Genomic DNA, 21,164 nt, shown 5'->3' with positions numbered 1-21,164 from the left:
ATGCAAGATGCGCTGGACGCGGCGTCCCGTTACTTCTCTTGTCGTGGCCTTCCCATGTCCCCAGCGAAATGTGTAGCAATGGTTTTTTCGAGGAAGCGTGATGTATCCTAATTTTTTCACCTTCATTTGGATGGTCATCCCCTTCCAATATCCCGCACTGCCCGTTACCTTGGAGTACTCTTTGACACTCGTCTTACCTGGCGTCCACACATTGTTGCTCTGCGAACTCGCTGCCTCCGGTTACTCGGCTTGCTCCGTTCAATGGCCGGGGCTCGCTGGGGTCTCCCCAGCAAATATCTCCGTACGCTTTACCTGGGTCTTATTCGGTCTCGTATAGATTACTCAGCGATGGCCTACCACGCTGCATCTGCAACATCCCTTGCTCTGTTGGATCGCGTTCAGTCCGCCTGCCTACGGGTGGTACTTAGCAGGGAGTACTACTCCCTGTACTTAGTGCACCGAAGTCTGCGTCTATAGGTGCGCTGGAAGTTCTAAGCTTTGTCCCTCCTCTGTCTTTACATCGCGATATACAACTTTTGAAGTACGGGATTCACTGCTTCACCTGTCCTCTTTCCCACTTTCTTGCAGAATGGATGTCCCCAACTAATCCCACTTCAGCTTCCCTTCCTGGGGCTCTAGCTCACCTTTCTCTTATTCACAAGGTCGACACTCTTTACCGCTCTATCCTAAGTACCCCAGGCGTCGTATTTTGCCCCCCTGGACCAGTTCCCCGTTCTATGTTGACGGGAATTGGATTGAGGGGACGAAAGCATCATCTCCCCCAATGGAGTTGGCTGATAAATTTTCTTGCCGATTGTCTCTCTATCCATTGGATCACTGTGTAGTGTTTACCGATGGTTCCCGTCGTCCTAATGATATGTACTCTGGGCTGGCTTTTCATATTCCTAGCCTGGATGTCACCTACTCTTTCCGCACATCCTCTGAGTTGTCCATCTGCCGCGTCGAACTGGCGGCAATCGTCTAAAATTTACTAACCTTGCTCTGGCTCTGGAAGCCGCATAGACAATAGACATAGGAACTATTATTTGTCTATGGGAAGCCGCGTTCTGTAACTTCTGTTCTGTCAAATTTCTGATACGGATTTGATAGTATTGATGCAATGGCTAGTGATGAAAAGCTTAAACGTTACGAAAAAATTGAGTTTTTAGGAGAAGGACAGGTAACTTATATGAAGTTAAATGGTAAAAGTATTTGTTATAATAAATTTCTTTTAGTTTGCCACAGTTTACAAAGCGAAAGATCTGGAGACTGACGAAATTGTTGCCGTCAAGAAGGTTAAGCCTTGGTTTCTGTTTTCATTTGTTACATAGAAGTAAATAAATATCTTAAAAATAAGAATAAATCTCCCTATATTGCTGCTATTAGTATCTTGTAACATCTACCTTTGCTGACTTCCGTATATTTCAGAAGCAAAAAAGTTATTATAGTTATTTCATCATTTATTTATGAAAATGCTTGAAGATGTCCAAGCTGAATCATTTCGTATTCCCTATCAACGGCATTATCGGTCTTGTTCTAAACTTAATTAGGTCTTCTAATTGTTTTCAAATTTTAAATTGTACATCTAGAACTTGACTACATTCACTGGCAGATGATATTTGCAGTTTTAAGGCTAGCTCTAAACTCTTAAATATCCAAGAGAGCTTAAAAACAATTTGACAAATATGGTTTATAGTTAAGTAAGTATCCTTAGGTAATATAACATCAATTTTGCTTTAGGATTGTTTAGTGAAGGCGCACAACAGGTTCCCCAAATTAACACTTGTCCAGAAAAACTACCACCTGAGTTCAGGAACCAAAAATTGAACATAGACTCTCCTCTCATCCGCCACACTGTTAATGACATTGTCCATCTATGGAGCTTGTGGTCTGAGAACATTGACACTAACTGTGTCTCATTATTCAAACTTGACTCCCTCCACAAAAATAGGGGCCATATGGCCAAAATCTCCAAGCCCGGAGTAAAGCGTAAATTAAGACAATGGCACTTTACATATTGCACCATCAAAAATTGAAACTCTCTCCCAACACTACCCGTTGGGCCTTCCGCCAAAGTGTTCGTGAATACATCCTCTTTCAGCTCTAATCCCATTGTCTTATATAATTTTTTTTATTTTTTATTATTGCCTTTGGCCCTTTATATCATATTATATTCTAAACCTTTCTGTGTTTTTTTTATAATTCACAACTATATCTTGTGTCCCACCAAGGCTGTACATAAGCTACCCTTGCGTCACAGCCTGTATCAGTAAATAAATGTACATGTTACATTGTTAGGCAAAGTAATATATGTCGACGCCATGATTTGTTGTATGCTTCCACAATTTGGTGGGGAAATCAAGCTGATTAAAAAAACTGCCCTAATCTTAAGAAGGTACATGTTTCAGATTTACACTCTAGATGTGTATTTCTGTTGTAAGAGGTATATTATAAACTTTTGATATAAAGGCTGATAAATTTCTTCATTCTCTTGACAGATTAAAATAGGAAGTCGAGCTGAGGCTAAAGATGGAATTAATAGAACGGCCTTAAGAGAAATTAAACTCTTGCAAGAAATATCACATCCCAACATAATCGGAGTTTGTTATTTCTGTAAACTTTGTGCCAACCTATATTCTTATTAACATTCATCATTTGAAATAGTTGTTGGATGTATTTGGACATAGGTCCAATGTCTCATTGGTTTTTGATTTTATGGAAACTGATTTAGAGGTATGATTTTCGTAATATAATGAGTGAATTAAGTTAAATGCAGATACCTTTATAGGTCATAGTGAAGGATTTAAATATAGTTTTAACACCAGCTCACATAAAGGCGTATTTGCTTATGACTCTTCAAGGGCTGGAATATTTACACATGAATTGGATTTTGCATAGAGACTTGAAGCCAAATAATTTGCTTATTGATCATAATGGCATTTTAAAAATTGGAGATTTTGGTTTAGCCAAGTTTTTTGGATCTCCAAATCGTGTTTATACACATCAAGTTGTTACTAGGTAATGTAAATTAAGTTTTTATGTCATAAAAACTTTCATAACCATTTTAATTTCTAGGTGGTATAGAGCTCCTGAATTGTTGTTTGGAGCCAAAATTTATGGTACTGGTATTGACATGTGGGCAGTAGGATGTATATTAGCGGAACTTCTTCTGAGGGTCCCATTTTTACCTGGTGAATCTGATCTGGATCAACTAAGCAAAATTTTTCAAGCTTTGGGTACCCCAAAAGAAAAAGATTGGCCTGTGAGATATCATCAATTTTGGCTTAGTTTGTTTTGTTCTACTTGTAAAAAATTTTTTTGATAGGGCATGTTGTTACTTCCTGACTTTGTGGAATTTAAGCAATTTCCTGGTACACCGCTTAAACACATTTTTTCTGCTGCTGGGGATGATCTTCTTGATGTGCTTGATAAAATGCTGTGTTTAAATCCTGTGGCTCGTTGCACTTGCTCTCAGGTAACATCTTAAATAGAATACTGTAATGTGTTATAAAAATTTATTAATTTTTGGGATATTTCAACCTAGGCATTAAAAAAGCCTTATTTTAGCAATCCACCTGGTCCTACACCAGGGAAAAACCTTCCTTTACCTCTTTCAGTACAACAGGCTTCATCATCGAATAATTCCAACGTTGATGGAATTTCGCAATCTCTTAAAAGAAAACTGGCAGAAGGGGATAATGGTTCGTAAAAGTGTAGCTAAAAATCTTTTTGTTTTTAAATTATTAAAATATTTTTCAGGTAATTTAATTAAACGGTTGGTTTTTCAATGATATTATTTATTAGAATAACAAATAAAATATTTTAATAATCTTCTAGTTAATTTTTTTAGTTTAGCCAACACTCATAAAGTTGCATAAAATTATTAGTGAATGGAAATTTTATTTTTATTAGTAAAGGAAAATTTGACAAGGGCTGGGTCAATTTAACAAGTTTTTTTTATTGTAAAGGGCCACACTGCTGTTTGAAAAATGTGGGTGAAAATAAAGAAGCACCTCGCTTTCGGTATCTGGAGATGCCAGAATATGATTGGGTAGATCTGCTATTTTTCTAGTCTTATTTTTGGAGTGTAGGCGGGAAACTAGTAAAATTCAAACGCCAGTGTGGCTTTTAAAGATAAAAAAGCTCTTAAAACAAGAACAATTCAAAATGAGGACTGCCTTCACTAAATGAAACTAAAACATTGAAGATGGGGCTACAGCATCCTGTTTTAGGATGCGGGAAAGTATGGCGGAGTCCTGTGAGGGTAGTGGAGCAGCTATTGGAATTTTTCAAACAATTCAATATACCTTTAATTTTGGTTGTTGGTGCATATGGCAATTAGGCCTTGACACCAGAGTCACCAAAATTACGGAATGCAACGTGACTAAAATAAAAGTGGATAAGCATGAAAAACCAAAAAAAGTTCAATCAGTTCAATGTTAGCTGTACCAATAATATTAGTATTTTGGACTATTTAATACAGGGACGTTTCGGCTCCAATAAAACGTAGAACACTTCTTCCAATTCCTTTATTCACTCACAAGGAGTGGCTATGTTTAAAAATTAGAAATAGCGTCTATTATTTTAACCACTCATTGTATTCCCTGCATGGTTCTGAAGAGCACCTCGACGGCCCTGGTGAGCAGAGCAGGCAAATAATACTTAGGATGCCTCTTCCCAAGTTTGTCAGTGGTGGCAGCTATCTGTGGGACTTAGGACAAACTGGTGAACAGTGGCCTTATTATTATTATTATTATTGAGTGGGGTGGCAAGGTCCATTGTGCATCCCCAAACTGGGTGACTTAAATAAGTCCTATTGCTGACACAAAGCTTAAAATCTGCTTGGCCGTGATGTTGGAGAAGTCATGCATCTCCAACCGGTGCATACCCAAATGCTCAAACCTCTGGGCGGCATAGTAATCGCAGCTACAGAGTACATGTGAGGCAGTTTCCTCCTCAGCTAAACAAGCTCTGCAAATCGGGTCATCGCTGACCCCAATAAGAGTTAAATGTCTGTTTAGATGGCAATGGCCTGTAAGTAAGCCAATAACCATTCTAATACTAGCCCTAGAGAATGATAGTAGTTCTTTGGCTCTCTTCTCTCCCAAGAAGGGCCAAGAGTAAACTCTTTGGCCTCCCTTTGACCCTCAATCTCGGACCATTGTCTAAGTTGACAATCTGACATAAACTTGGAGATCAAGCCGCGTACAAGTCCCCGGGAGATGGGGAGAGCAGGTTCCGGCCCAATGAACCCAGCCCTCGCACCTTCCTTGGCCAAGGCGTCGGCCCTTTCGTTCCCAAGATGCCCCTTATGCCCAGGTACCCAACAAAGTTGAACTTTATTGTGCAACCCAAGAGCACAGAGGAGATCTAAGCAGCTAAAAACCAGTTAAGAAAGAATACTATACTGGCTGAGAGCTTTAAGAGCGGCCTGGCTATCCGAATAAATCTGGATAACCTTCCCATGATATCCCTGATGTAAACAGTAAGCAACACAGGAGCAGATGGCAAAAATTTCTGCCTGGAATACACTAGTGTGTATCCCTAGGCTTACAACAGTGGCCTTAGTTGGGAGACGACCTCATCCGAGCCTCGCCAGCAATGTGTCATCATGCCTCCGAACCTTGACGTCCAAGAGAGGTCAGGAGCCAGCAAAAGGTTTCGCAACACATAAGGGCCCTGGGTCTGGAAGTGACCGCCAGAGCTGAGTATACGAAGAATCGATTGTCCGAACGCAGGCACCCTTAATTTCCGCCAGAATAGAGTGAAGAAAGAAGTCAACGCTGTTGACCGCACGAACCGAGACCCCAACATGAGCGGAACACCACAAGAGGGTGACCAAGGTAACGATCACTCAGATCATAGATATTGGTTGAGGGGACTCTGGGAGTTGGAGCAGATAACCGAGATTGCTGTGTATATACTACGACAATGTCAATGCACGGCAACAATCCTTCTCGGGAGCACGAGGAACAAACACGAGTTCTGACCCCTTGGTTCAACGCCTGGCCGCTGCTGACTGGAAAACGTTTTATCATCCTTGTCTATGAATTGGCTACTGAAGCACTTGTCCAACAACTTGGTATTGTTATTGCCGCCATCGAGAAAATTCCACCCACCCGCGTTTATCCTTTGAATTTTCTACTTTTCAGGCTTTGATACAAGCCCAAGTGCTCTTCACTGAAGTAGTATTCTGGGGGGCTGTCGGGAGTTTCGGCAATGTGATGCATCTTCCAGGTCTATGGGGACCCTGAGTTTCTCCATTTCTCTCTGAAGAATTTTCCATCCCCTTCAAAACTTCTACCTCGCATTTGTTACCAATGGGGAATACGGACATTGACTCCATAGCGAATGATATTCGGTCGCTGAGTCTTCCCGACAACGGGACAAATGGGATGTTTTCAAAAACTACCTTGTCTGCCGTGTTTTCGCGTCACACGCGGTCGCGTACTATATCCTCACGGTTTAAAGAGTCATGGGTCACGCCATCGGACAAGCCGTAATAAACTATACCCGTCTCCTGCATTTTAGGCCGAATTTCGTCGCCAGGGTGCTGTGATAAAATTCGCACTCCACGATGATCGTACGCATTATCTTGTCGCGCCGCCATTAACTTCAAAAACTACTACTCATTTTAAAGTGCAATTAGTAGCAAGAATAAGCATTCTCTAATTACATATCTCTAATAGTTACCGGGTTTAATCTTCCCTAGCATAAGGCTGTGTTCCCAACAATGCAGTATATACCGCTCGCGCCTTAAAGGGCAACGCAAGCTCTGTGGCAAAATAAAGAAAAAGTATATAAAGGTCTAGATAAAATATTTCAAAGGGAGTGAATACGGAGGTGACAGCTAGCAGAAACGCGTAATTTCTGCAGGCTATCCTTATAAAGCGCTATCTATTGGTAAGAAAGCTCGTGCTATCGTCGCGAGAGCCATTGTCTCCTGCTTAAAAATTATACTAATTACTAAAAGTCACCAACAGATGGTGTCTAAAGACTACAGCCTGCGGAAAGGTCAAGCACTTAGTACTAAAATGCTAAGAGAGCTCACGCTCTTGGTCACGTGCCTTCCTCGGTGTCTGCTAGGTGTCAATTCCGTATTTTATGTTAGGCTTAGACGCCCCGAAATTTATCTAGACCTTTATATACATTGCTTATATCTATGGGCGAGACCATGCAGAGTTTACCGTAAATTTCGCACTTTGCATACATATTCACACAAATGCCAGCTCACTTGCCTTGCCCTTTAAAGCAGTTGCAGCAGCTCAGTCCTTATAATTCGCCTAGACGCGATGAAATTAATCCTCCTTGCCCAACGGATGATCTTGAAGAGTATAGACATCTACATACTGGCACAGCCCTTAAAGGTGGCTGAACACGTGGTAGCTTCTTTAGTCACCGTGCACACACTCACTGCAGCTCAAATTGGTTTCGACTGTTGCTACAGCTGGTCTGGAGAGCACCATCCAGGTGAAAGTTATCTTCATGGATTTCAGGAAAGTTTTCGATATAGTACCTCACCAATTTCGCCTGACTAAGCTTCGCAGCTACAGTTTAAGTGGTCCGAATCTGCTATTGACAATGTGATATTATGGAAGGGCGCCAATTTCACGTTATGTACCACCAGGTGCAGAGTCTGATTGGTAGCCGGTCATCTCTGGCCCCTTCTCTTCGGCGTCTAGGTCAATGACAATGTTCACTGAGGTAGTCTCTCAGCTCTCCATTTACGCTGATGGTGTCGCCAGTAGCGGCGCTAAGGGTGGGCTGAAGTGGGCTTTAGCCCCCCTGCATTTCTGAGACGGGCCACATATTTATATTAAAAGGGCCACATATTTGAATTTATGAATTTTTTTATCTCTAGAAATTTGTATTATTGCTAAGAAACGTATTTCTGGAAAACAAATCTTTCAAAATCAATTTGTTTACTCAAGAAGATAGTAGACCATTAACAGACAGATTCGGGAGGAAGGGAGCGGAAATTGAGAGAAAGTTGAATGTCCAATAGAAAGAAAAGAAAGCGGCTTAAGGGAATTTAGGGAAATACGCCGGGCATTTACGTGTCCCCTCCAGGTCGGATACAAGGTCAGTAGGGGTCCAGTAAACGCTACGAGAGCCCCAACAATATAAAACGACCTTGCACTTCTCGCTTGATGGAAAATATTGGGTTTTTTCGATTTCACCACTTTTGCGAAATATGGCCAACCCAAGGTTCCCGCTAAGGGCCACAAAATAATAAGCCCACCTGTGAAAAAACCTTAGCGCCGCTACTGGGTGTCGCTCTCTCTCTCTCTCTCGAGCCAAATGCTGCTCAGGCGAACATGCTTCTCTTTAGTCGTATCAAATCGGAAACTTCAACTAAACTCGCGGAAATGCAAGTTCCTGAGCCTACATTGTCTGGAGACCAAACCCAATACCAAGTTGCTGCGGTACTCCTTCGTTATGTGACGGAGTTCAAGTACCTTGGCGTCACTCTTACTTTCCTGGTAAGTCCATATCTCGAGGATGGTTTCCCAGGCCCTCAGCGTTCTTATCTTCCTTCGCCGGCATCGCCATGGCTATTCCTTCTCTTTGAAGATTTTACGCCGACCTTGGAGTATGGCTCGTCTTGTCCACGCACACGGCGGCGGAAATCCACAAGCTTGAAATAGTCCAAAGAAAAGCACTCTTCTTTGCCACATTTATCGAGTACTATTGGGATGTCAACATCACGCGAGTGCATCGAAATGTAAATTGACCCACACTTATGTCACGTCGTCGTCTCAAGAATCTGGTGACTCAATAGCGTTAAAGAAGCTGGCTCCCCAACGTTCCAGAAGCGGTACTCCTTATGTACTCCATTTTATAAAGGCTACATAATGGCATGTTTCCATGCCTTACTTACAAGTTAGTGTGAACCAATCAACGAAATTTTAAAATATATCCTTTTTTCCACGTTGGATTGTTTGGGCTATTAAAGGGAATACGACCTCAGGTATAGCCAGACCAACGCTCTTGCTTTTGTCTTTAAATGTTTGGCGCCACTGTACAGGAAAATTTTAAAAATTTAAGGGGTTTTCCATAAAGATTTCTTTTCAGGTTGTATTTCCTTTATAATCAAAACATCTAGCTAAGACCTCGCTGCTGAATGAATTGCTTATAAAAGCAGTAAAACTTTATTGTTTTAAATTTTACTCTAAGCCTTATTTGCTTTTATTTTACTATCTTCACTAATTTTCACAATATTTGGTTTTTATACCGGAAATCAAAGTTGAAATTCTTATCAGAGTTATTTAATTGTAGGGGGTTAGATTAAGGGAGCCTTCGGATGCTTTCCACAAAATGTATCCTCTTTTATCGTAACTACACTGGAGCGCCATCTAGGTTAATTGCGTTGAGTAATGATAACACCAAACTCGCACGCCCCTCTCTCGATGGTTTCGGTACGGTAAGGACGTGTTCGTGGCTTTTTCTTTGTCTTTTTCTTTCCGTGCTGCCTATCTTTGGGCCCTTTTTATTTTTTAACTGACCTTAAAGGGACTATAACCTGCAAAGCAATCTTTATGGAAGACCCCTTCAATTTTTTAAATTATCCTGTACAGTGGCGCCAAACATTTTTAAAGCCAAAGGCATGAGTGGCCAGAGCTGCAAACGTTGGTGTTCCACACCAAATACCTGAGGTTATATTCCCTTTAAGTCAGTCGCTGCTGCTTTGTCTCTCCCTAGTCCCCATCCTGTTTTATTTCTGCCCCGTTTCGTCCTTTGGATTTTCTCGCCACCGTGGACGGCTTCCCTTCACTTTCCTTGGCCGCTTCTTCGGGACCGGCCGGCGATTCGTACGGCGAAATGTTTCCCCCGATGGACCCTCAAAGCGAAGAAAAAGACTCCTCTTTCACAATAGTGGAAGGAAGGGGGCGAAAGAGTTAGAGGCAGAAGTCGACCCATGAACGGGAACATTCCTACGTTCGTCCCCCCCCCCCCGGGTGACCGCGGAGTAGAAGCTGTTGGGGGTGGGACCGTCCCGCGGCTCAAGCCCCTTCGCCTAAAACCGGTTCGCGGAGGAACGAAATTCTCGGATCTGGGAACAAAACAAATACACGAGTACGTCACTAGTGTATTTGGCGTTGGCGCCAATTATAAAACGCTTCTCCAAGGCGGCCTTTTGATTCACCCTGATTCGGAGGAACAAGTCGGGCGCATAAAAGCTGCCACCGCTTTTGGAGATTTTCAATGGTCGAAGACACTTCGACAGCACAGGATGTAGCCCTTCGGCGCATTATTCATGTTCCGATGGATCTGAGTAAACACGATCTCGAAGACGCACTAAAGGAGCGGGAAGTGCCTTATAGGTCTGTAAGGCGCCTAGGAGGCCGTACGAACACCTACCTCATCGGTTTCGTCAAGGATACAATTCTGAAGAAGGTTTTCTTGTACAGCATGAGCTTCGCGTTTTTGGAATACACCGAGCGTCCCCTCCAGTGCTACAAATGTAGACACTACGGGCATATCGCATCCGCCTGTCGCTCGACCGTAGCGAACGAAATTTGCGCCAACTGTGGGAAGGACCACACCTTTGATCCGACCCAGAAATGCGCCGCTCCGGCTTTCTGCGTCAACTGCAAGGGCTCCCACAGCTCGAAGTCAACCGACTGTCCGGCCATGCGCAGGGAGAAGACGGTCCTCCGGGTTCGTCGCCAGGAAGACGTTTCCTTTCGGGAAGCTCGGGCAATCGTACGCCATAATTCCTACGCTCAAGCGGTGACTAGAAAACGGAGTTCACGGTATTCGTACTCGGCTCGCAGATATTATCGACATTCTCGGCGACTTCAGCCCATCTATTTTAGCTCTTCAGGAAACGTTTCTCTCTCCAACGGACGTATGTAACTTTCACTTTGGTTTTTATGAAATATTTCGCGCCGATCGCAATTGCCCCCCAACTCGAACTCCAGGGCGCGAGGAGGTCTGGCCACTCTGATAGCCAAAACTATCCCAGCGATCCGTCTCCCTTCCCCCGTTTGTGCGGGCGTCGAGATGTTGGTGGTGAAGATTCATCTCCCGCTGGGCTGGCTCACGCTTTTCAACATCTACGACCCTCGGTGCACCACCCCCAAAGACTTTTTCGACCAACTCCTTACCGGACTTGACCCGCCGTTCATCATCCTTGGTGACTTCAACGCACACAATTTCCTCTAGGGTGGCCGCCACACCGACGCACAAGGACGCCTCATTCAGACTTGGCTGGAGGACCACGACAACATGGTACTCCTCAATACGGGGGAAGCAACCCGTCACCCTACCCACGGCTCTGAGAGCGCGCTTGACCTCGCCTTCGCTAGCGTCGACCTGGCCGCAGGTCTCCCATGGCGTGTCTTGCAGAGAGGAACAAGCGATCACCTACCTATTCTCATAGGGGAAGCGTCTCACGATGCCCACAGGGAAGAGAGTACCCCTCACTGGCGTTACGCGGAAGCGGACTGGGAGCATTTTCGCATTGTCCTTGATAATGCTTTAGGCGAAGAACACCTTACAGTCTCCTCCGCGGAATCCCTTCTCTTCAACTCGGCAAAGGCGTCGATTCCTCTCACCAGCGGCCACAGGAGGTATACGCCTCGCCAGCCGCCTTGGTGGGATACCCACTGCTCGGCTACTGTCGTCACTGCGGCGCGGCGCAGAGCCCAACGCTCGGGCCTCTCTGCGGACATGGTTCTTTATAAGCGGGAAAGGGCGATCTTCAAGAAACTGGTCAGGGAGACGAAGAAGACCAGCTGGCGGGCCTTCTGTGATCGGCTCCATGCTCATACGCCACTGCCGCAAATCTGGTCCCAGGTCAGATGGTTCAAGACTGGCGTACTCGCACCGAAGCTTCTCACTCTGCAGAAGGGGGCGGTTCTTTTCACAGACCAAAGGGAAGTTGCAGAGTGCCTAGCATCCAAAGCTGCGGAGAATATTCATCCTCCCCCAGAACTCTCGCCGGCTCAAGCGTACGTCCCAGAGACTTCTCTTGCACGTCCACCGGCGCCGGAACTCAACGGCGTCATCTCCGGACTTCACAACACGGCCCCTGGCGCCGATAACATCTCGAACCTCATCATTAAAAACACCACCCCAGCGTTTCGCGCAGATCTTCTCAGGCTCTACAACCGTGTCTGGGCCGATGGCATCATGCCCTCGCGGTGGAAACATGCGATTCTTCATCCCATACTCAAGCCGGGCAAACCATGCAGAGACCCCACTTCCTACAGGGACATCTCCCTCCTTCCGAACCTTGGCAAAATTTACGAGCGGCTTGTTCTTGGCCGTCTTACTTGGTTTCTGCAGGTGAATCGCGTGCTTCCGCCGGAGCAATCCGGCTTCCGCAAATGGTGCCGGGCAACCGATAACGCCCTCCGGCTTGTTACCGCTGCTCAAGGGGCCCTGGCGACTAATCACCACTGTTTGGCAGTTTTCCTCGACTTAAAAGACGCCTTTGGAAGTGTCCACCATCAGGCGCTACTCTATAAGCTACAACGCCGGGGCCTTGAGGGAAACCTCCTCCGCTGGGTGGAGAGCTTTTTGGACGGCCGTACCTTCCGAGTCCGAGTTAATGGCAAACTCTCAAAGCCGTACTCAGTTAAACGCGGCGTGCCGCAGGGCAGTACAATCAGCCCAATCTTATTCTGCGTCATGCTCGACGACATTCCTGAGCTGTGTCCGATGCCGGTCGACCAAGGGGAACATGCGGATGAAATCAGCACGTGGATTTATAATATCTCGAGCTATGGCATCACCTGGGGTCTAAATTTCCAACCACTGAAATGCCAATTCATGATCATCATCAAATCAAAGCAGATCCAGGCCGGCCTTCACCTCACGCTCGGGCGCACTGCCCTCTCTCGGGTCTCGTCCTATCGGTATCTCGGAGCCCTGATTGACGACAAGCTGTCCTGGTCCCCACACATCGAGGTCCTCGTCGCTTCTTCGCTGAAGCGGCTTAACCTTCTGAGAGCCATCTCCGCGACTCGTTGGGGGGCGGGAAGGAAGGTCCTTCGCCATCTCTACACGCATCTCCTTCGCTCTCTGCTGGACTACACTAGTTCTCTCTACGCCTCGGCCACAGCTACCACGCTCGGCAAACTCGACAAGGTTTAAAATGCTTTCTCAGGGTCATCCTAGGAGTTCCACAGTCCACTCCCATCCGGCTCATGGAATCCGAAGCAGCCATTCCTCCTTTGCGTTTTCGGAGAGACCTCCTGGATCTCTTTAACATCGCTCTATGCGGAGCGTCTGACACACCCGATTTCTATCCTTCCCTATTGCGATCTACCCTACCTTCTCTGGAACTCATCGAGGACCGTTTCCCACCGGGCCGACTTCCTTTCCCTCTTCGAGCGTGGCGCCTTGCACAGGAGTACAATCTCACTTGGCTTTTAACTACTCCAGGGCCCATCTCCCTCGTCTGCGAACACCGGAGTGGGAACCACCAGCGGCCACGATCATTCCTCGCTGGCTCTCTTCTACGAAGGGAGACTGGCCATCTGACGCGCTTCGGCAGCTCTTTTTCGCGACCCTCGAACCTTACGCCAGAGATACTACGGTCATCTATACCGACGGCTCTCTCTCCTCGGACTCGGGTGTTGCTGGTGCGGCTTTCGCGATTCCGGCCCTCGGCGTCGGCGCGAGGTCCTTCGTGGACTCCGGGCATCCTATCAACCGGGTTGAGCTCCTCGCTATCCAGATGGCTCTTTCATACGCGGTGACAAATGTGCCTGGTGAGCTGGTTATTTGCTCCGACTCTCAGAGTGCCCTCACCCAACTGCTGACGCGCTCTTCTGATCTGGTTGTTTCAATAATCCATGATCTATGTGACAATTATCCCCGCTCCGTCACTTTCCTTTGGTGCCCAGCTCACGTGGGAGTGCCAGGCAACAAAACGGCGGACAAACTGGCCGGGGTCACCCAGCTTCAACGTCCTCAGGGGGTGCACTTCTTCCTTCCCTCGACACTCTCGGAGCTAAAGAGTGTCTGTGGGAAAGCGATCACCTCTTCGTGGACTCGCACCTGGCGGTCTCTTGCAGCCCAGTGGCCTCTCCTGGCTGCGAAGCCTAACCCTGACTCTCGAGCCGTTCTGGCCGTTCAACTTCCTAGACTGGAGGACACTCTTCTCGCGCGGCTTGGTTGTGGCAGACTTCCCACAAAGGCGGTTCTTCATCGTTTCGGGCTTCGGAACTCGGACTCCGGTGTGCGGTACGAGAGGACGCCGAACACGTCCTGTTCGCGTGTGCCTCCTTCGCGACCCCTCTACCTTTCGCTCCAGGCGCGGGGTCTCCCGGACTCCGTGGTGGGTGTTCTCACCGCCGTTCACGTGGGTTGGCAAGATGTGATTTTGGACACTTGTAAACTTCTTCGTAAAGCTTTTCCGCGATGATTGTGATTATTTTTCTTTTTGTATTTATTTTTCTGATGTGTATCCCTTTCAGCACGTTTGTTCTTTCTAAATAACGTTTGTTCGCGGACTTTTCTCCCTGTGCGCCTGGTGTGAAGGCCTTGTTGCTATATACACCAATCCCCGCTACTATTGTTATTCTGCCCCCCCCCCCCCACTCGCATACTTTGTAACGAAAGTTCGTCTGCTTTAATTTTTCGTTAAAACCATTGAACCATCTATGTTTAAGTTTTGTGAAAAATGCAGACGTACTTTCACGAGAGTGGTATCAGAGGCTAATGCTATTGTCCGTATTCTTAGGTACCTGAATATATTCTTGGTATAAATAAATAAATATATTCTTTTTAGTAATGGAGGAATAGAGAGGAGGCTTTATAAATAAGCTTTTTACCCCGGGAGCTTGATGCCAACTCCCACAGGGTAGGAGAGTGGGGGCTGACAAAAAGGGGATCAGAGCCCAACGGTTTTCGTGTCGTCTCACGCGTTCCCTATTTGGCGCCCTCTTTTAGTGTTTAGGCGTACTCGGTGTAATTTCACAACGGACAACAATTTCAACAAAAATAGAGGGAGCCAACTAGAGAATGCGCAGCCAGGCCGTGAGAGTTGACGGGTGCTGATCCCCTTTTTTGTCAGCCCCCACTCTCCTACCCTGTGGGAGTTGTCATCAAGCTCCCGGGGTAAAAAGGTTATTCATAAAGCTTCCTCTCTCTTCCTCCATGTTTTAGTTTAACATCGAAATATAGTTAGGTTGTCGTATTATAATACTTATCAGGCACGATTAAAACTGCCATTCAAACCGACCTAAACTAGGTTTTAAAAGGGCTCCAAAGTTCGGTGGCAAAATGTGTGTAAATTCAGTAAAGACAGTGCGAAATTTACAGTTGACTCTGCCAGCGGCCCGCCTCTGCCAAGGCCGAGTGACGGGTTGGGGGGAGTGAAAAGCATGCTCAATTTTCATCTTTTTTTGCCATCGAACTTCGTAGCCCATTTAAGGTCTAGTGCGACTGTGACTTTAGTTCCATGAGTTAAAACCAATTAGTCATGATTTGGAGGCCTTTTTAATTGGACCCCCCCCCCCCAAATTTGGCGAAGGTTAACGCATTTTGCGTAAATTTTTTCGAGATAATTCCTAATTTTGTTTAACAATTTATAATTGATCGTGGTTTTGTGTCCTAGTGCGGACAGTCGGGTCGAAACGGGCGTCTTTTTCAGTTCCGCATTGAATTATATTTCAAAGTGGGCACTTTTTGTGTTAGTTTTGGGCAAGAATGTATTTATTTATACTCAGGGAGAATGAATATGTCGAGACTATCGACGGACACGTTGAGGCCCTAACCCCGTCACGCTAAGGGAGGGGGAGGGGAGGGAGGAAGAAAGGAGGCGGTCTTATTTTTTGCGTCCTCGCAGCTTGGATTAATAATAGAAGCTAACGCTTCCTGGATATGACACTTACTCAAAAATGCGGCCCACAAAAGCCAATGGGCGACCCCAGTGCGCCTAGTGGGAATTTTATAAAACACAAAGGACAAACAAGGAGCACGTGCATACGCGAACAAACACGTTTTGAGAAAGGCTTAGGAAAAGGTAATAGTTTTACGTTTTCCATATAAGCACGGTCAGCGTATCCTGAATCACTTTTACATCTAGGTGTTTCACACCCATTACCAAAAAAAATTGATTGAAAAACCAATAAAACCTTAATTTTTGCTTTCATTTAAAAAAACTAAGAGCAAGGGATTTCAAACCGTTGGCTTTTCAAACTACAAATCACTCGCTTACAATATTGGCTTTTTTTGGAATTTACCGTTTAGAAAAGTATGGTCATAATTTTGAATGGGCCCCCTATACTCGAAATCACTGTTACCTGGGGCAGTAAATTGGTCGGCATTTAATAATAATCCTCATACGCGGAACTTCAATAACTGATCAGTAGATGGCGTTAATTGTCCACAGTGGTTTTAGCGGTGCTACTTATAAATAATCGCACCCACGCAACAACGAACTTACGGACTTTTCACTTAAGCTCGTACAGGAAAATAAACGTGTTAATTTACATAGAAAAATCAAAAGTTTTCTGTCCAATCGCTAGTCTTTGGTTATGTATAATTTTAAAACAGTGTTGCCATGTCCTTTTTAGCGAATAGACCATAGACATAATAAAGAAATAGACCCAAGATTCTACGGGTGGTAAATACGGGAGCGATAACTAGCAGACAACCGGTAATTGTTCCGTATTCCTGTGGTACCACGTTTAAGCGACGCCTGTCGATTAGGCGAGAAAATACAAAATCATCACGTGACACGTCACACATGTTCGTGTTTGTAATCTTTTAGGTACTCTGACGTGATTCGCGAATATTTTGGCTGTGAGAATTTAAAATAAGGTAAATTTTTATTATAATTTTTAAATAAGTCAATTAATTCTTTCAAAACCCAAATAAAAAGCAGCAGATGATCTTATAATTAAAAACAAAAACATTCTAATTGCGAAATGATATTTTGTCAAAGGCTTAAGTATCTATCCGGTTTGTTGTGGTTATGTCTTGTTATGGGAATATTCTGAGATTCTAAATTGTAAACAAAAGTAAATGGAATTTTGATGAAAAGGATGATTCTACCTTGGATTAATAATGATTCTACTAAAGGTATGTAGCTATTGTCCTTGAAATAAAATTAGCTTTGACAATTTAAGTCTGATGGCTTGACCCTTCATTGAATCATTTCTAGATTTTTGTCCTTCGCTAATTTGTGGAGTCTGAGCTTGCAATATAAATTAATAACTTTCTTAATGATGATGTTCGATGGAAACCAAACCAGAGTTGGAATGGCTTTTGGTGTGACCCACCTTTTGCCATTTACAATTTGTATATCCCGTTCTAAAAAGTGATCATTACAAATTAAATCATGATTTGAATGTGTCGCGATTTTACAAGCTCTTTTACGTTTGTAGTTTATTTTCGTCAATCAATATATTAAACTTTACTCTCAGCAAAAATTTCTAAAGAGCAATCGCGTTCTTTGGTGGATTATATTTCCGGAGGACGTAGAAAAATCCCTGCCTTTGGTAGTGTACCCAGGTAACAGTGATTTCGAGTATAGGCCCGTGGGCCCGCAATTCAATACTAAAAATGTTGAATAATTTGGCGGGAGATGAAATATCGGTTCTTAAAACATATTTTATTCTTGTTGTGTTTTGTATTTAAAAGGCCACTTTGGCATTAAAATTTTACTAGATCCTGCGCAAATTCCGAGAAAATCTTAAAGGGATCAGCAACCTGTATTGCAGAAATTTATTACAATTGGCTAGCGGACCGTTAATCAGAAATTTGTCAGCAGCTAGGAGAAACAAACACAAGGAGAACGCAGCTAGCCTTTAAACACGCTAACGAAGGTTTGTGTACGAATTTCATTGGACGAGTGTCACGAGCCTTTACGGGCGGGGGGAAGACAATTTCCAAATTTTCCCCTTCTGACGGCTGCAAGCGCTAAAGCGTCTAACCAATGAAAAATGTACACAAAAAATTCCACGACTTTTGACGGGTTGCGTTCTCCTTGTGTGGGGTGTTGTTTGTTGCTCCTAGGTCAGCAGCAACCTACGGCGCGACTACCAGAGACCTAGGAAAATACACTTTTATCCTCCTAGCAGAGACTAGAGATAAAATTTAAGAAGCCGCAGCGCTGCATGGTGCAAAAAGGCATAAGTCTGATTATGCGGTTTTGGAAAAGTTGAATAACTTTTTATTTTTCCGATAACTTTTTTTAAAATTAACCCCAGGTATAAAGGTTTGATAGTGCTTTCGAAAAATCGAATAAAAAAAATAACACACAAATCGACTTAAGCGGGTTTGGAATTCAGGTAGAGCTCTGTATAGTTTCTGAACGCAACCTTTATCAATTGACATACCCATAGAAATCTCATAGGTAACTAGAATGCTGCCGCCTACGGCCGAGCTTGACCCCAGTTCGCCTTGAACCTTCAGCCAATGAGAGGCCGTAGAAAGGTTGCGCCAAGGAGGATAATAATCCTCCTTGGATCCGCTACTATAGCGGGAGATAGGTGACGTCATTCTCTCTGGTGACATTAAATTCTGGGCAGAACCACTCTTTGAGCTCTGATTGGCTGGGATCTGGCTATCGTCTGCCACGGCGTTTGGCCCATTTGCCAGTTACACGGCAGCATTCTAGTTACCTATGAGATTTCTATGGACATACCCGTCCGTCTGCTTTTAAGTTTGTTGAATTTTCAGTAATATTTTAAAAATGAAAAGTTACAAAAGTTTTATTATTTCATTGAGTGTATGCAAATTACCGAAGAAAGAATTATTTATTAAACGTAGTTTGGGTTATCATAATATTCAACCTGAAATAAGTGATAAATCCAAACCAAAGTCTTTTGAAGCTAAAAAGCATGTGTATTTAAATGTACAACCATGGGAAAATGTTGTCGAGTTTTCTAATTATTTATTTAATAACATCGTGTATAATGAAAATGGCCTAGTTGCTATCAATAAGCCATATGGAGTTGCGTTGACTAAGCCAAATTATGACACACTCTTGCAAAGAAAAGTTAAAAAAACCGCATTGTTGTCTTTTGTGCCAGAAAAACATTTCTGTTTACAAGATGCTATAAACTATCTCAAAATGAAGCTTAATATGCCAGAACTAGTTATTCTTAAGTGTCCCGAAAGGTAAATGCTTTTTTTACAAACTTTACTTCAAGGTTTTTATAAAGGTTTAATTTTGTTTTAGGTATTCTACAGGAGTTATGTTATTGGCAGAGCGAAATGGTATCGCTGAAAGAGTTCAAAAATCTGTACAAAATGCTAAATGTATGAAGAAATCCCATATGACATATTGGTAACTAATACTATTTGATAATTTATTCTTTTATAATATTTTTTTACCAACTTATTATTATTATATGAAGGTGCATTACAAAAGGATATCCTAAACCTGCAATTGGTTCAGAACACTTGGGATTTAAGATTGTTCAAATGGATGAAAATAAAGTGGCACAAATTTGTGAATATTCAAAATCTAAGACTAAAAAGGGAGAAATGCATTCTGTTAATGTTAATTTTAGAACATTGAATTGCAACAAAGATCTCTCAGTTGCTTTAGTAGAACTTAGCAGTACATCTGGTAATTTGTTTATTTTTATCACCATTTATTAATATGAATTAAAAATTTTTACTTATTAGCAAAGTGGCATTTCCCTCGAATCTATATGATACAAAGAGGTGCTTGTATACTGGGAGACACATTATTTTCAAACCGTTTAACTACAGTTCTTCAAAAAACTGTTGTTTTAACCCACCCTTCAGATGCTCAACCTGTAAATATATTAAATACATAATTTGATGATAACAGCCTATTTATTTCTACCTTTCTTTTAGAGTTTAGCTATAGAAGTGTGTAAAAAATTGAATGTGCCTTTGGACGGGAGAGGATTTTCATCTATTCCAGTTTCATTACATTTAAGAGAATTTTACCTTCCTAATTTTCTCCAAAGCAAACAAGATTTATTTATTACATGTCCGTTACCAGAACATTTTAAATGGACTTGTGACAAATTAGATTTGTTACCCTAGAATAACTTTAAACCGATTCCCTTAAGCAAAAATAATGTGAATCTTTGTTCTAGAAATATTTTATTAAAAAGTTTCAGCTTCCATATTGTCTTCTGTATCCGACATTTCTTCCACCACTTCCACAATGCCCACTTGTTTTTTGAGCATACCAGCTAATGAAAAAAAAGTTAATAAAAATGTAACAAATAAACTTTTTTTTAGTATTACCAGCTGGGGATTTAATAAGGCTAAGATCACGTTGAACTTCCTTAATATCTTTCTGCTTCTCAAGCTCCTTCCCTTTCTTTAATCTGTTTTCTATGAACCTTGCTTGTCTGCGTGTTTTAATTTCTTCAATTTTTTTAATAGCTTCCACTAAAATGCAAGAAGAGTTCATAATTTTGACTATCGAATGTTTCTTTATTATATATATTAAACCTGTAGATCCCCATAGCTCTCTGTCATATTTCACTGGTGTATTTCTCCTCTTTTCAAATTCAAATGCTGGGTCTATCGTTAGTTCTTTTCCAGCTGATTTACGAAACGCTTTGGTCCATCTAGTTTTTCTAGGATTGCGCTTGCGCTTGAAAAGTTTATGACATTTGGATCTGCAAAATCTAAATACCTGATAAAAAAAAAGTCATCAGTTAGGTACATCTTGGATTAATTAGGGTACATTTTCGAGAGAAAGCTAAGGCTTAGCTATTAAAACATTTCAAATTCTTTCGCACCTTGCAATCATTTCTCACGAACATTATTCCATGACCTGGGTATAATGGTGATGAACAAAAGTAACATTTTTCTACCCTCATCTCGCTTTAAATAAAACCTGACTTCCTTTCGAAAGTTCAAATTGTTTTAAAAGTTTAAAACCAAAATGAGTAGTAATTTGGGACTTGCCCTCTTTGAGGTAACATGTGTCTCCCAAAATGGATAATTTCCCGACACATTATGGACTTTTTTTGACATCCACACATCGGTGTCGGCCCAGGGCCTTAGACACCAGCACACAATAACTGATTAATCAGGGCGAGATATGTGTAACGGCCACGAAAACGGGGGGATACGTGGGAACAGGGGTGGGGACACCCGTGTCGGAAGTATTCCGACCACCCGTTGGGGGATTGGTGGTCGTCCTCACGTGGTCGTCCTCACGTGGTCGTCCTCACGTGGTCGTCCTCACGTGGTCGTCCTCA

The 21,164-nt window shown here is 43.3% G+C and overlaps 4 protein-coding genes across 4 annotated transcripts; 3 read left to right on the top strand and 1 right to left on the bottom strand.

Annotated features, from left to right (window-relative positions):
- Positions 1-1,077: 1,077 nt before the first annotated feature.
- On the top strand, positions 1,078-3,831 carry Cdk7 (Cyclin-dependent kinase 7). The gene is made up of 9 exons (XM_090162735.1): positions 1,078-1,180; positions 1,236-1,295; positions 2,499-2,600; positions 2,665-2,733; positions 2,789-3,018; positions 3,076-3,262; positions 3,326-3,475; positions 3,545-3,701; positions 3,760-3,831. Exons 1-9 carry the CDS (start codon positions 1,121-1,123, stop codon positions 3,789-3,791), a joined length of 1,047 nt encoding a protein of 348 aa, XP_090018861.1. The 5' UTR covers positions 1,078-1,120; the 3' UTR covers positions 3,792-3,831.
- Positions 3,832-13,690: 9,859 nt separating this feature from the next.
- LOC149923168 (uncharacterized) lies at positions 13,691-14,380 on the top strand. Its single transcript, XM_090162361.1, has one exon. It carries the CDS (start codon positions 13,691-13,693, stop codon positions 14,378-14,380), a length of 690 nt encoding a protein of 229 aa, XP_090018487.1.
- A 4,525-nt stretch (positions 14,381-18,905) lies between these two features.
- LOC149923167 (mitochondrial mRNA pseudouridine synthase RPUSD3-like) lies at positions 18,906-20,040 on the top strand. Its single transcript, XM_090162600.1, has 5 exons — positions 18,906-19,086; positions 19,148-19,255; positions 19,326-19,540; positions 19,600-19,733; positions 19,795-20,040. The coding sequence occupies exons 1-5, from the start codon at positions 19,040-19,042 to the stop codon at positions 19,987-19,989; spliced, it is 699 nt and encodes a 232-aa protein (XP_090018726.1). The 5' UTR covers positions 18,906-19,039; the 3' UTR covers positions 19,990-20,040.
- On the bottom strand, positions 20,033-20,898 carry RpL24-like (ribosomal protein L24-like). The gene is made up of 4 exons (XM_090162601.1): positions 20,700-20,898; positions 20,407-20,593; positions 20,197-20,343; positions 20,033-20,141 (listed from the first exon to the last, which is right to left on the bottom strand). The coding sequence occupies exons 1-4, from the start codon at positions 20,778-20,780 to the stop codon at positions 20,053-20,055; spliced, it is 504 nt and encodes a 167-aa protein (XP_090018727.1). The 5' UTR covers positions 20,781-20,898; the 3' UTR covers positions 20,033-20,052.
- Positions 20,899-21,164: the final 266 nt, after the last annotated feature.

This window comes from Leiobunum rupestre, chromosome 11 (assembly GCF_980474605.1).
Source record: "Leiobunum rupestre chromosome 11, qqLeiRupe1.1.hap1, whole genome shotgun sequence".
Taxonomy (NCBI): Eukaryota; Metazoa; Arthropoda; class Arachnida; order Opiliones; family Sclerosomatidae; genus Leiobunum; species Leiobunum rupestre.
Note: the sequence above shows the minus strand (reverse complement) of the source record. Positions and strands in the feature narration are given on the sequence as shown.